Below are 16,353 nucleotides of genomic sequence, written 5' to 3'. Positions count from 1 at the left end.
CGCTGGAGTCTTGAAGAAGTCTTTCAAACAGGGAAACAGCGATGTATTTTACAACATTTTAACAAAGGGATATTCTTTTGTGCCCCAGAATCCAGCTTAAAAGTGTGAAATGTTGTTTGGTGTTGGTAAATATGCATATTGAATCAAAGTAAAAATGATAGACCAGGAGAATGAAATGCAAGACAAAATACAGGCATATATAAAATAACCACAGTGACATTCAAAAACTGCTATTGCTAAATAACTTATCAGCACCAAATTATTAAGTGTTTGTAAACTTGGCTTATACATTGTGCTAACTTATGGTTTGATTAATCTTAACTGTTGAATAACTTACAATTGGATAGGCTTATATATGAGACTAAGCAGTATGAAGTACTGTTTACAAAACACAGTGCCACATGCTAATTTAAGACCAAATAAAAACCATGTTATGGCTTAGAACAATGTGTGAACTAGTCATAGCATGATAAAATAATGCAGTGGCAATTTATTGGTGATTTGAACTGACATTTGAGTGCCCATCATATTGTGTGGTTGATAAACATTTTTGTGTAGGTAAATTAACAACTTGTATATAAGTTTTCATATAGTATAATGGTATGTCCTGCATTATATTCTCCTCTGTCTTTGTTGTAACATTTTTTCTTCTTCTCAGGACTGTAAATATGCCAATTCAGAATCACATTCCACACATCTAATGAAGTGGGCTTTGGTTTACAAAAGGTTAGGCGTGTCTGGTACAGTAGATTAAAACTTGTACACTTCTCTGGAAAACGAAACTATCATTCATTACTGACATGAAGTAATGCCAACTTTGTGCTGCTCCTCATTGTTCGGGATGAAAGTAGAAATGAAATTTCCCTTTAATGTTTTACTGTTTTTGCCCTTAGTTTTGGAAGGAGGGGAATGGGAGAGGAATGAATGGGTGAGATGGTGCTCTTGAATAACTTTAAAATATACATGCCTTGAATCATTTATTTGATTTTAAAGCCTATATTTTAAAAAGAATAAAAATGAACTTGTATGGGATTAGGCTGTAGGTCAATAATGGGGAAGCTGTGACTGATCAAATATTGCTGAACTATAATGCTAAGCAGTGCTGAAAGGACTATTGGAAAATCACATGTTCTGATCAGCATTACCTCTGGAAGCAGGAGTGATTATAGACACTCTTGAGGGCAAATAGAATGCTACTTTATTGTGATAATGGTATTATTATCTCTTATAAAGTTACTTCTTTATTATTTCTAAACTAGCCACAATTGTTAAGTTTAAGAAGTACTGTATTAAAGACCCCTAAGAGAAACTAGAACAGATATAGTTAATCTAGCACTGGTATTTTTTCCATTCCAAAAAGAAATGCTTAATTGGCTGAACAGGTTGTAATGCTTTTCTGTTAGCCTGGGGAAAAAAAGGTGTTTTTCCCCCCTTTATTGGTTGTAGAACAATTTCACATATAGTTGCCAGGAGTTTTGAGGTAAACAGTCTCAATTTCACATGAAACAATTGATCACTGAGTAATGGATTGTCTTTTCCTGTCATTTTGCTTTAATTATGTCTAACTCAAAGGATGCCTATTATTAACCTTATTGTGGCAGGTTACAAGATACTGCAAACCTTGGCAAGATGACCAGCTATACAGGTAGTCCCCTGGTTAAGAATGACCTATAGTTAAGAACAGAGCCTATTGTAGCAAAATTTGAGTTAAATACACAATGGTTTGAGTTCATTACACAATACTACTTACATAGTATTATACAATAATACTGTTCAGTCTTACTTACAAATTCAACCTAAGGATAGACCTTGGGAACAGAACTTGTTTTTAAACTGGGGACTACCTGTACTTCAATCTATTGTGCCAATCCAGAACACAGGATTGAGAAAACCATTCAGTTTACCATGGATAAGCCATGTGAACACAACCTCTCTTTAGCAATTGATTATGGTTTACTTCAGCAAAACAAATTGATGCTCAGTAAATAAAAAAGTACAGATCCTGTGATCTGGAGCTGAATGGTAGACTTTATTAAGCATGCATCAGAACTATATTAGCTCTGTATGTTGTAAAATATTTTTTGCTGAAAAAATACAGATAAAATATATTCTGCTTAATAACAGTTTCTCTATGAATGAGGTCATACGTTATTAATCCAACTTGCACCCAATTTGTAGCTGCTATGGACTGCACTACTAGTTTTGAACTTGCTTCTTGGCCCAGTTTACTTCAATCATTCTAGTTTGTATCCTTTGTAGGTTAATTCTTAGTTTCCTTTACATATGAAATAGTGTTTAGTAATAACTGGTTTAATAAATCCTCTTATGGGGGTATATGCAATTCCAGATTGCTTTCAAATATTTTTCCAACAGCTCAGTGGCAATTACTGAAGAAGAGAGTATCATATCTCCTTCCACAATATCAGTCTCACTAGTTTGGGTTAGTGTGTTCTGTGAACCCAGCTTATTGTAGTTTATTTAATAAACCATGGGTGAGTATAATGTGGAGATGCAGGCAGTATAAGAATGCAAACAGCATGTTCACATAGCATGGCTAACCCAACACCTTAACCATAGGTAAGTTAATTTATAATGGATAGGTTGGTTACTAAACAACCCATGAAACAGGCTAGCTTCATTTAGATTGAAAACAGGTGTCTTGCAGTTATTGCTTCCTGCTTTAAAAACAAAACAAAACTGATGCCATCACAAGGATTAGTGCCACTGTGGATAGGGTGGTGAAAGGTTTAACCTCCCACTATCCTCTTTCTCTTCTTATTTCAACCCCTGGCTCAGATAAGGAAAAAATGGGGAAACAATGGGGCTGTGTGATGCTTCAGATTTGATTCTGTGCAAAGGTGCTTCAGAACACCCAGAGGTGCAAATGCAGCAGCTGTCTGTATCTTTAAAGCAGAGTGTCTTTTCCTGGAAGGAGATGTAGCTATTTCAAAAAGCAGAAAGATGCTGCATTTGCAGTCTATATGATCCAAAGCATTTTGTGGAATCAAATGTAACATGTTGACCAGCCCTGGAAAACAGACGATATGGCTGGAAGATGTCTGAAAAGCAAGTTACTACATCTTGACCGTATTTTTACTCAAGTTCTTAATTTGAATAGGATGCTAGATTTTTAATTAACTAGCTTAGCATGGCAAAAGAACAGAGCTTGAACCAGTTGCTAGTATTCACCTACCTCATGTTTTAACACAATGTGCAGCTGTCCTCCCTTATTCTGTGTTTAATATTCAACAGTCTTGCTTTTCCTTTTAATGCAGTCTTTTAGCAGGTAGTTTCCACTGAATAAATGGAGCCTGATTACTGCCAAATAAATATGCATCAGATTATAGTTTTAAGGGGATATTACTCATTTCTTTAGAATGGCTTCTAGTACTTGTCTACACACATGGAGCCATATTTTGTTATCAGGGCAGTAGGTTAGACTGGGAAGTCTGAAAAGTATACCAGAAAACCAATTAAGTATTGTTGCTAAAACAAGAACAAACAAAAAAAACTCATACATGGACATGCCTATGAAGTTACTAATAGTTGAATAGCCCCAAAGAGACTTCTTTTTTTTTGTATCACTGTGTATCTTTCCTACATGTTTTTCAATCATTGCTTCTTTGAACTTAATGGACAAAATATGGAAAACAAAACAGAAATTATCATTATACGTTTTCCTTTCTCTGTTATTTTTTTAATGCTACCTCAGTAGATATTAGATATGTTCCAGTTGTGTTTATATCATATAGAGTCAAGGCAAAATAGGCAGTTGAAAATCTCAGCTGTTTTTACTAAAATACAAACAATGATCAATTGTATGAACCCTGTACAATTCTTTATTGTAGCCATTATTTGAGTGGAGCTTGGCTCATTCTTGAATAAAAAGGACATTGGCTGTACTGACCAGAGTATTTGTCTTACCATCAGACCAGAAACTGTAACAGCTGTCATTCTTGATTGCATCACCAAATCCTTACCAAAACATCTTCTCATAACGATAACAAAATATTTCTGCCAATATGCTCTGTGGTGATCTTTTTTCAGTACTAACAATTTATTTCTGCTTATCCCTTTATCATTTTAGTAACATGATTTAGAGTGGCACAGAAGTCATGTTATTGCTCCTTTTGTTAAATAGCAAACATTTGATCAGGAAACCTTGCTGATCAAATAAACATATCGTGAGCTCTAGCAGGACATCCAGATCTACTTTCCACTCATCTTTGTTATGTCATTTTTGATTTTGAAATCATTTGATTTTGGTATTTCAGTTTCTGTTTTGTAAACTGCTGTGACTGAGGATCTCAGCCTGGCACCTAGAACATCAGTGTGCCCACAGACACTTCCATTAGCACAAACCAGGCTACTTAACTTGTACTTTTAATAATAATGACAATATTTTGATAATAAACATGTAATAAACTGGAGGTGGTAGGGCATTTCCTGGGAGACTGAAGGTAGCAATTTAGCCTTTAATACCCTCTACCACCACCCCATGGGGGGAAAAATGGAATTTTCAACTTTACCTCTCCTACAATGTGTTATTGGTCTAGCTCTATATAGCCCCCACGTAGGGTGCAGATGACATGTTGAAAAATATTGCCCACACCTTCTCTAGGCTGCAAGCAATCTTTTCTCCTCAGTTCATTTTTTCACTTCATAATATCCTTCAAGGTGTTTCTTCAAGACCAGTACTTCAGCAGTCTGTCTTCACTCAACTTGCCTCACTTTACTTTCATTTCTTGTTTTTAGATTACTCTTGTCTTCCTCCAAATATTAGTTAATTGTTTATTTGTGTTTTCTTTATTGCCACCCCATCCTTCTTCAAAATTGCATGCAAACTGCATTCTTCTTTCTCTACAGCAGAAGGTGTACTGTGGTAGTAATAATAATATACATGGATGTTTATATTCTAGAATGTATCAATCATACTTCATTTCTTTCTGATGCCAGAATTTAAAATTAGCTTTTTCTGAGAAATTTCTTTACAAATTGGAAAAGAGTTTTTTTATTCCAGTTGAGATGGGAGGGCGAAGAAACCTTCAGAGGATGGACAGCCAGTTTTTTTAAGAGTACATATTCTGAGCTATAATGCTATTCAGTTTTTGATATCATATTGGTTGTGTGCATAACACTTTTATGTTGCCTAATCATAATTTACAATAAAGAGTGTTTATTAACTTGTAAATTCATCTCATGCAAGTATCCTTCTACAGTTTTACAGCTAGTTCTGATTATATTGTGAGTGATATTGAAGGTCAAGTTTAGATAAAATTTGGTTTGAAACAGATTTGCCAATCACAAATCCAGGGTAAGTGTAAAATCACTCCACAATAGTTAGTTAGGCAATGTTAACATCTACATCAAACTACGTTTTATTCACACTGATTTAGAACTGCTAAGGTGGATTTTCATTTGAGTTCAGCCAGCTATATTGTAGGTTTTCAGAACATCTCTCTTTTTAAAAAATTTACAGCTGCAGTAACTCAAGAAGAAAGAAAGTCCCAATGGCAGAACTATCTGCACACTTATCACAGGTCCCGCGTGGGCAACTGAGAGAGAACTCTCCTGACAATCACCTGACCAATACCGTACGTAAAAAATGATTTTATTATCTGCCAGAATATAAAATGAATGGATTACACATGGTAGACATACAGAATCAGTGGCATACCAAGGGTGGGGATAGGGAACAATCTGCCCTGGTGCAGATAATAAGGGGGTACATTGTGTGATGACTCTGGAGGCTATCCAGAGGATTGGCAGCAGTGTGGAGTCAGGCCATTGCTGCCAGCACACTAATCAGCTGTTTGGTGGTCAACAGCACAGCAGCAAGAGGGAGGGGATGTTAAAAAAATAATATGCTCTGGTATGCCACTGTGCAGAATGCCAGTTAATTGCTCCTTAACTGGCATTGCTCCTTATTTATTAGTATTGTTTTGCTGTGTAAACTGTAATGAAGATGAATTCTTTGTGGTTCCTTTATGACATGGTAAGGTTAGATTGTAGGGCTAGTTTTGTTGAGGAGATCTAGGCTTAAATCCCCATTCAACCATGAAATTCACTATGAGTTCTTAGACCAGTTGCTATGTTTTAGCCTAACCCTTTTTACAGGATTATTGTGAGCATATCATGGACAGTATAAATAGAACAATGATAGTAATAGAAGAAATGTATGTGAGAATCCAGGATTATTTAATTTAATTTGATTTTCACATTTTTAGGCCACTTAACTTCCAAATGACTATGGGCGGCTTCACAAACTAAAAACACAATAAAATACAAAAGGAACAATGTATGACAAAATAAAACAGCATATCGAGAAAAACTACAAAAGACACCACATACCTTCACTTCACTAGCCACTAAAAGGGACCTCCCAAACATCCTAGCTCCAGGCCTTCAGAAATAATCAATGTTTAAAAATTGCTTGATGGTAGGCAAGGTGGGAGCCATGCAGATCTTGGTGGGGGGTGGAGACTATTCCATAAGGCAGGTGCAGCAACAGGGAAGGCCTGCCTCAGGATCCCATTAGGTCGCATTTTTTAATTGACTATAACCGGCACCATGAAATGTACCTGGAATCTAACTAGCCACCAGCGCAGCTCACATAGCAAGAGTACTACATGGGCAAAATTAGGCTTGCCCATCACTCATTCTGCTGCACTTTGGACCAGCTGTAATTTTTGGATGGTCTTCCTGGCCAGCACCATTGCAGTAATCCAACTGCAAGGTGAACAAGGCACAAGTGACCATGAGGCGGCCTCTCCAGGAATGGGAACAACTGGTGCGCCAGCTGAACCTATGCAAAAGCTTTCCTGTCCACAGCTGTTACATGCTCCTTGAGGAGGAGCTCTCAATTCAGGAAGACCCCCTCAAATTGTGCATAGGTCTCGAGTAGGTCAGTAACGTCCCCCTCAGGACTAAAGGTGGAAAGTTCCCCGAACTATAGGACCAAACACTCAAAGCCACTCAGCCTTGCTAGGGTTGAGTCTGAGCCTGTCCTCCACATCCAGACTGCATCCAGAGCCTGTTCCTCCACATCCAGACTCCACATCCAGATCCCAACAGCTTCCAGAGAATGGGACAAAGCCTCAGAAGCATTGCTTGGTTGGCTAGAAGTTGAGATATACAGCTGGGTATCATCAGTATATTGATGATACCTGACCTACAATGGATGACCTCCCCCAACAGTATCGTGTAGATATTAAGCAGGAAGGCTGAGAGTGTTGAGCCCTGAGGCACCCCACAGAAAGGTTTGGGCTTCAACGTCTTCCCCCTCGAACACTAGTTGGAGCTGTAGAGAAAGGAGGAGCACCACCACAACACAGTATCCCCACTCTCATAGCTCACAATCAGTCCAAAAGATGCCATGGCCAATAGTATTGAAAAAGAGATCCAGGAGGGCCAGAATGGTTGCACCACCCCATCTTGGCTCCATCAGAGGTCATTGACAAGGGCGATCAATGCCATCTGAGTACTGTGTCCCAACCTTAAATCTGACTGAAAAGAGTCTAGATCAGTGTTTTTCAAACATGGCAACTTCAAGATGTGTGGATTTCAACTCCCAGAATTCCTCAGCCAGTATGCTTTTCATCCAGGACCTTTTCTATAACTGCAATTCAACCACCTTCTCCACAGTCTTCCCCAAAAAGGGAAGGTTGGAAATAGGATGAAAATTGTCCAGAGAGGTTGGGTCCAGTGATGGCCTCTTTCAAGGCAGGTCAGGTCACCCCTTTTTTCAAAGAAGCTGACATCACTACATGGACCCCACAATGTGTCATCTCTTGAGTGGCCTTCACAAGCCAGAAGGGACAAGGATCTAGTAGATAGCTGGCTGGGCTAAGAGTCCTAAGGATCCTGTCTACTTCCTCAGGAGTCATGGATCAAACTTCTTCCAGATAACCAAGCCAGACCTCTTCTATGCTAAATCTTCCATTCACATTTTCCTTCTTGTTTTCAAATAATTAGGAATAAATAGTTAGGAATTTCCAAATCAATGATTTAGCTATCAGTCTGTAAACTGCTGAATTTCTGGATATTTTTTATTTGCTTGAGACTTTTGTTAGTAAATGTAATGATACTCAAACAGTTAAACACTAATAAACTGGCATTGCTGACTGCTTCAGAACATTTGCAAGAAATTTGACCCATGCCCATTTCTTCTAATCTAATTCGTCCTGGTAACAGTTCAAAAACAACAGATTCAAACATTTAAGCAAAATAATAATTTTGAATGTAGCTTTTTCTGATTTGATGAGAAATCACATAACTTACCCCAATTTCAGATTGTCAGTTCAGTATCTAGGAAATAAATGTTTGTTAAAATCTAGAGTACCACAATTATTTCAGGGGAATTTCCACACTATTCCTGAAAGTTTTCTGGGTTTGGGGGGGCGGTTTTCTAGCAGAGTAAATAGGTGCTGTAGGAAGAGATCTAAATATTTCTTGAGCATATGTATGTGTTTTTTTTTTAAAAAAAAAATCCTGTCATTAAAATTTTTAAAACAGTCTAAAAAGAGTGAAATTACATCTTATGGTAAGGCACTGTAGAAGTCAGTTATTTTATTTTATTCACTTATTTTCTGCGTTGTAGAGTATGCTAACAGGGTGAAGGACATATTTGTAAGATGCAAAGACATTATCCATTACCCATTATTTAGATATTCATTATAATTTCAGGAGAAGAAGATAACTTGATTTGGAAAAGATTATTTTTTCCTGTTTAGTTTCAATCAGTTAGTAGAATACAGCTCCTGAGGGTCCAACATGATGCTTTTAGTATCAGTGCATATAGCGTCAGCTCCACTGCCATTCTGGTTTTACTTTTTTAGATTACTTTAATTAAAAAAATGAGTGAGAAACTATCATGTTGTAAAGGTACATCTATATTCCCAACAGTACTTTTGGGACCTACATAAATTTCTGAGGCATTCTTAGAAAATATAATTGTAGATGCAGCTCAGTGCTTTGTTTGGAAGTCTGAACATGTGCCTAAAAAAAACCAAGGGAAGTCATGTATAGAACATCCTGAGAGACTAAAGGAAGTAATAGCGAAGTACCTTACCAGTTTACCTCTTGGTAAAAGTGTGTTTGTCACTGACATGATGCTATAACGTGTTTTCAAATTTCCAGCTTGGGTTCCTTCTAATAATGTTAGTTTATAGGTTCATCTGAGTACTCAGACTGGCTTCTTTGGGGCTTCTGTAATTTTCAAAGAAATCAAAATCTGTATATTTTAAAATGCATAAGTAGCAATTTATTTATTTGTCTATTAATTTATTTTATTTATACGGCCACCCATCTCACAACAGTGACACTGGGCAATGACTCTAGTTGGACTCTAGTTGTTTAGCAAGTTGATGGTGGCTTAGAAGTCACCATCAAGTTTCTTTTCTTACGCACCTTAAGGAGAGAATGTACCATATTCATTTGCAGATGGTTTTACTATTCTGAATTGTCAGGAGATAATAGCAAAGTTGGGCAAAGGACTGTTGGCAATTTTGGTAAAAAGAACATCTATCCCAGAATTCGTGGTTTTCAGGCTACTGGTAACTTAATGAAAACTGAAAAATTATACCCAGGTTTTTAGATATAGGTCTTAATGTGTTATTTTCTTTGTACTGAACTTTTCAAATGATTTAACATTTAACCTTATCTTTTTGAAGTTATTTCCTTGGAAGTCTGGTTTTCCAAGTAATGTCATAATTATTACACAGATCCTGTGTTTGTAATTCCTGTAACATATGGAAAAATGCTATATCCAGTCAGAATGAGTCTCTACAATCTGGTGCTTGTTAGATGTGCTGCTATTATAGTTTCAAATTCAGGGGCAGCAAGGGATCTGTGGTTCTGATATATCTAAGAGGAACCAAATTAGGGAAGTAATATCATAGTATACACTGAAAATAAGAATTAATTCATTAAATTCCTGTTTAAATAATTGAATAAAGGTGTCTCTGCAGAGTTCTTCTATTTTAAATACAGTAAATTCCTTAATATGCACCGCATACCTTAATTTCTGTGCTATGCATTCTCTTATTTTATATGCTAGTTGGCAACTTTTATGGAATCATATGATATCCAATTAAGTGAAAGCATTTTGAAATAGAGGGCTAATCTATGTGACAAGCAGAGGTTTTCTGTATTTTTTTATATGGCACAGTCATGTTTGAGAGAGGTTCAGAGTAACTTTCATGTGACAGATATTTTAGTTTGTGTCATCCCAAAGCATAGTACTTAAAAATCTGCTTAGGTAGTAGCTGCCTTCATAAACTTCAGATGTTTCTATACAAATTTCTTATGAGTTGTAAGGAACCAAGAGACAAGTGGTAGTACCAAAGTCAATATATTAATATTTTGAAGCCATATGCAATGCCTTGTATTGTGCTGCTGATGCTGCCTCCTGCACTTCCAGCTGATTGACAATGTACAGACACATTATGCAGGAAGTGCTACTTTCCATGTTCCACACCTTTAAAATGATTGCTTTGGATTTCATATTAACTATAAGTTTGATAATTGTCAAGGCTGTTCTTTATCTTTGGTATTACTCATTTCCCTTGAAGATATGCAGTGCATTCTTGTTCCCAAAGAGTATAAATGGGATTAGTTCAAGCCTCTTTCAAGGATTTTGTTCTTTAATGGCTAATGAAATTGAGGAATCTGTTCCTTTGCTTCTGCTACAGGTAGGATCTCTGACTATTTCTGTTTAATGCTAATCAGGTAGGGATCTGTATTTTCTGTATACTAGAGCAAAGTACAAAAACTGTAACATGATCCCTTGCCATTTAAAATGCACCTTTCCACAGACTTTACATTCTAGGCATCTGTGAGTAATCTTGTTTGAGCAGTTTCAAATTGCAGCCCGGAACATAGTTTTTAGTTTTTATAAAGTTCTTTTCTCCTATTTATTGTACTTGTGACAGCATTCTATGTTATGAGTTATCGGTGTGAAAATAATTTTACTCATTTATGAAAATTATTTCTGTTACAAAGCAGTCCCAAATGTTCATTTGTAAATGTCTTTTGGATCAAAGTTTTGTTGCATTTTTATTAAACAAGTTTGATCAGGTTTTCTTAAATTACATGCTTATATTTTTCACCAGGGCTGGAAATTTAGAATCACAATTATGACTTTGTTTCGTGTTTGTCGGATCTATATTTTTTTCATACCCTATGATTTTGCTTATTTGGGGACAATAGTATGAAAGTTTGGAAACATTATACCAATATACAGGTCAGGGCATCATATTTTGGAGACTCGTCAAAATATCATAAACACATTACTGCCTCTCTACTTAACCTCCTGTAAGAAAGCACCTTATTGGTTTGTGTATGTCAACCATATTGCAATCTGCATGCTTGCACCTTGTAATGAAAATGCAAAGGGTAAAGTGCATGCAAGAGGTGGAGGAACAAGGGGAGCTAGAGAAGCACTATGGAATTGGTAGCAGAGGATAAAATTAAACCTGTTTTGTTACAGGATTAAAGGCAGTGAGTTTCATCTCAGATTTCTCTGCTTTACATCTCAAAAAACTATTCCATTTAATAGTTATTCAAAAATTGAATGCTGTGCTGACAACTTCACACCAAGACACCGATTCACACGAAAATAAGTAACCAACATCTCAAGATTTTGATGGTCTTTTCCCTTCTAGGACATTTCAGCCACTTACCTGCATAGCTTCAGCAGTGCAGCAGCATTAGATGCTCCCAGATTATTGACTTTTATAATTTACAACACAGGATACGTATAACACATGCAAATACTTATGGATGGGAAATTCTTAATTTCAGAATGACAACAGTGGAAGACGACAACATGAGAGTGGTGACCAGAGATCTAATAATCCTATTCCAGCATCTAATGGGCAGCCACAGCAAAGGCCTCGACAAGTGGTGGAGCAAGATGAGGAGGAGGAGGAAGAGCTGACACTGAAATATGGGGCCAAGCATGTGATCATGCTGTTTGTCCCTGTCACACTATGTATGGTAGTTGTGGTTGCAACCATCAAGTCTGTCAGTTTTTATACGCGCAAGGATGGACAGCTGTATGTAACTTAATTTTTTTCCATAATTGCTTTTTTTCTTGCTCTGATACTGGGTTTTGTTTTTTGTTTTTGTTTTTTTGGTCCTCTGTATTCATCCTTTAACCAATGTTTCAAGATCTAGTTATGGTCAGTACATTTGTTATTTTTTAAAAATAGTCATTACCAGTCATCGTCAACCTTGGTTGGTTTTCCCAGAAATCCCTTTTCCTCTAGCTCCTCAGAATTGAAAAAACAATTGGGAAGAGGTAGTTTTGGAAAAGAAAGATTCAAGCATCCTCTTCTTTCTTACCAGTTCTCCATTTTAAATAACTCTCCTGATTCTTTATGTTTCTTTGAATGGTTACATGTAGTTATGGATTAGCATGGGGTATCTTCATTCATGGATTGGATGTTGGGTGGATCCTTCTAAATTCCCTCTACCAATTGAAAGCTTCCATTAATAGAAATGGGGGATCATCTTTCCCTTGCACCTCTCAAATCTATTCCAGAGAGCTCCCTTAATCCTTCCTAGCAGATGGGGTTTCATAAATGCCCCTTTTCCCCATTTTGCTAATAGAAGCCTCCTGTCAGTGGAAGCACATTTGTTTGATTTCACCTGTTGTATTCTCATGTAAAGTCAATTTATGCCTTTCTCTTTTAAGAATTTAGATGTTTAAAAAATTAAATGGTTATTACCTTTATTCTCTACCTCTTTAATGTTTAAACATCACGGCAGGTCCTTGATCTAAATTAAAATACACCCCATCATCCAACTTGCATTCTTCTAGAGTTTAGGAGTGGATGAATGTGGCAAATGTAGTTCACTGTAAGTGCTAACTAATGCATGGTCCCACAAAAAATATTTTTCATGTGCATTAATGGAATCTGAGTTGAAAGATCTGATCAGGAAAGGATCTTGGATAGCTCAGTGAAAATGATAACCCACCACATACATGTTATAGAAATCATAGATGCCATGTTTTGGATTCATTAAGAAGGGAACTGTTAATAAAACTGGATGGATGGATGGATGGATGGATGGATGGATGGATGGATGGATGGATGGATGGATGGAAAGTGTGCATGTGTGGACATAGATATAATATGAAATGTAGACAGAAATGTATGACTCCCTCTTTCACAATATGACATTACATTACCTAGAGAATTTTATTGTATTGGGTCGGGTTTGGCTTACTCAGCAGAATATGTCTTGTGTTTTATGTGACAAGAGTTACAGTACGTTTTTATTCAGCTTATTCTGGTGCTGTGCTTTTGACTTTGTTGGCAGCTTAAAATAAAGGAGTAGCTATGTGCTTGCTATTCATTTCATAGCCACTAGATGGTGCATGCAAGAAGGCAATTTTAAATTAGATTTTTAGAAAGTGTTCCATATTTGTTGAATTCTTTTCAGATGAATTTACATTTTCAGAAAATGTATCAGGGCTTAAAAGCATATTTTATTTTGCTCTGTATTGCATTGTAGGATCTATACTCCGTTTACAGAAGATACAGAAACAGTTGGACAAAGAGCTCTGAATTCTGTTCTCAATGCTGCCATCATGATTAGTGTCATTGTTGTCATGACTGTACTCCTGGTTGTGCTTTATAAATACAGGTGCTATAAGGTGAGCTCAGAATTACTTATTTTCATTCAAACCCCCAAAGAGGTTCTTCCATTTATTTATAATACTATTCCTAGACCTTACTCTTTTCCAGTGCATAAAGGACCAGAATAGTTGTTAAATCTATGTTTCAGCTGAAGACTAGCTATGAAACAACAGAATGGGACAAAAAGAGTAATAACATACTTTTGTATTTTACAAAAGAAATTTGTAATGATGACCATCAGAAATTGGCAGTTAGATATTATAGATCTTATTAAAAACTATTTGGAAAGGGAGGAGATCCTGAAATAAATTAAAATGACTATTAACTGAACCTGATTATTGAAATGTGTTCAGAGAACTAACTATTGACTTATGTTGGGTGACTCCTTTAATTTCATATGTTTCTGCATATTTGTTTTGCTCAAAAGACCTTTATTCTGTTGTATGATCTGCCAATTAATGTAAACAATTCAGGTTTTCCTGACAAAAGTAAAACATTTTGCGTTATAAATTGAGAACGTTTTTTAGTTTGATTTTAGTGGGTGAGTGGAATCTGGTGCAACAAATCAGTTAATGTGTACAGAATTGTCAAATGTAGTATGGTAAACCAAATTCTGGAGATATACCTTTATGTACTATTAAGTAATTCTTTTTGCAAGTTTCATTTAGAAACATGTATAGGCTGGTTGTGTTAGAGAACAATTTGATTTATTGAATGGTACAATATATGTGACAGGTTTAAATTATTATAGTCCCTCTGAATTATCTGTGATTTTTTTTGCACTGAAATTTCAACCATATGTCTCTTCATTTAAATATTGATTAAATAGCACTATTCTGATAACCACACAGGTTAAAACACTGTACTTTAGATGCCAAAGAATACTGCCGGTTCTGGATCATGCATTCTTTTCAAATCCGATGCATTTTTAATTCTCAGTTATTGTGAAAGTGAAATTAAAACAGTCAAGCAATAGTTGCCAGGATCCAAAAATCCCCCTTCGTGATCAGATGGCAGATAAGTAGAGAGCATTATGTACACATTCCACAATGTACACTACTTGACTGCATCCCTTAGTCCTTAAAAACAGGACTTAAAAAAGGGCTTAAGACAGAAAGAGACTCACAAAAATCCTTAGTATCTTGGTGGGTCTCTGCATACAGCCTTTGGGATTTCATAAAAAAAATGCTGTATTAGCATGTTCTAAAGTTTCAAATAATCATTTTTGAAATGATTAATGCTAAGTCTGAAAATGAAATCTTGTGTTTGTGTTTCAGGTGATCCATGGTTGGCTTATTGTTTCTTCCCTCTTTTTGCTTTTCTTTTTCTCATTTATTTACTTAGGGTAAGTATACAAAAGTTTTGCTATTTAGATTTGTCAAAATGGAGGAAATAGTCTCAAGTTTTTGAATATTTAGTGTCCTTAAATCCTAGCTGCTATATTCAAATTTACATATAGGGATTAAACTTAACAATAGCAAAAGTTTATGATTCAAAGCTTTGTATCATTTTATAAAAATATGTGACCATTTGGATTTCAAGGAAACAGAGCCACATATAGATCTTCTGTTTTCTTAAAAAACATATATATCATTTCTGACAGTACAACAATGCCTCATTTCATTGGGGACCGAGATGTCCATTATTTGTGAACGTCATTTAAATACATCAGTACATCATTTGTGTGATGACTTCATTATGCAAATAATGCAGATTGATGCAAATAACATAATTTGTCATTTGTCCAATCACATATGGCATAAACAAAGGTATGTTTATAAAGTCCAATGTATTGAGGTCTAGTAAACTAAGATTTCATTTGTACAGTGAAAGCAAAACAGTGCTGTAATCAGTGTTCCTGTACAAGAACACTTCTCATCTTGTTTAAATCCTAGTTGGTTCTAGTTTCATACCTGCTCTAATATTAGTGCAGATGATTTTGCATAGAAAGATCAAAGGTTTATGGTTATCTTTGAATGAGAGAGAGAGAGAGAGTTCTTATCCACATGGGATACTTGTACACCATGCTAAGGTCTGCATAGTTAGTCCATAGCTCATTCCTCTAAAACAGTGCTTAGCAACAGGACTTTCTCCCCAATTTTCAGTGCAAATGGGCAAATGAAAGCACATTACAAGCAAACAGACTGATATCAGATTAGTTGTTACCAAAATGATAAATGTGTAGAAACCATTCCTCCCACCCCAAAAGGAGGGCTTTTAGTCCTTTACATGAACAGGCAGGAGCAAGAGAAGCAAAGGTTTGAATCTTGATTTCACTCTAAATACAACTTGCATTTGATACACAGGAGTTGCCAAAAGTCTTTTGTAAGGACTTCCATTAACTTTGCTACAATAAATCTATTTATTAGATCTTTAGAGCCCTTAGAAGTCTATTTTTGTAGCTTCTTGGCTGGTTGAGAGAACTCTGTCATTTTATCTAAGACAGGTTAATACAATGATTGTTATGACAAAATGCTCTGCTGGTTGAAGAAGCTTAAGGCTTGCCTTTTTGGGAAAAACTTTAAACTCCACAACTGCTGTACACAAGGAATTGTTTTTTGAAATTCCTCTTTAATAGATTGAAAAAATATCTTTGGCAACGATTGGATTATATGATAATTCTTTTAAATCTATTAAAAATCTAATTTTGGCTACCATTACAATTTTTAAGTTTACATGTGCCCCATATTGATTTATTTTTGTTTGA

The 16,353-nt window shown here is 36.0% G+C and overlaps 1 protein-coding gene and 1 long non-coding RNA gene across 9 annotated transcripts in view; one reads left to right on the top strand and one right to left on the bottom strand.

Moving 5' to 3' along the window:
* LOC148214940 (uncharacterized) overlaps positions 1-16,353 on the bottom strand; it is an 89,957-nt gene that overhangs the window by 10,480 nt on the left and 63,124 nt on the right. The window contains exon 3 of one of the 3 annotated variants that reach the window (XR_015797009.1): positions 3,194-3,318. The exons of the other annotated variants lie outside the window; for them this stretch is intronic. This is a non-coding gene — a long non-coding RNA (uncharacterized LOC148214940). The remainder of the gene's footprint in view (positions 1-3,193; positions 3,319-16,353) is intronic. 3 annotated transcript variants of the gene reach the window in all.
* The window catches only part of PSEN1 (presenilin 1), a 69,674-nt gene that overhangs the window by 1,082 nt on the left and 52,239 nt on the right, over positions 1-16,353 (top strand). For 3 of the 6 annotated variants that reach the window (XR_015797007.1, XR_015797008.1, XM_088145552.1), the window contains exons 1-4: positions 10,540-10,691; positions 11,803-12,056; positions 13,522-13,663; positions 14,924-14,991. Coding sequence is in view for 4 of the 6 variants with exons in the window: in XM_088145552.1 (XP_088001678.1) it covers positions 10,647-10,691; positions 11,803-12,056; positions 13,522-13,663; positions 14,924-14,991 (509 nt within the window). In the remaining 2 variants the exon portion in view is untranslated. Of the gene's footprint in view, positions 1-5,479; positions 5,595-10,539; positions 10,692-11,802; positions 12,057-13,521; positions 13,664-14,923; positions 14,992-16,353 lie in introns of those variants that run through there. The other 3 variants (XM_025166580.2, XM_007428101.4, XM_025166581.2) reach the window with 2 other exon arrangements.

This window comes from Python bivittatus, unplaced genomic scaffold (assembly GCF_059951505.1).
Source record: "Python bivittatus isolate LINGU-HERP-01145 unplaced genomic scaffold, Pbiv_v1 ctg000480_np1212, whole genome shotgun sequence".
Lineage (NCBI taxonomy): Eukaryota > Metazoa > Chordata > Lepidosauria > Squamata > Pythonidae > Python > Python bivittatus.
This window is presented reverse-complemented; position numbering and strand designations above follow the sequence as displayed.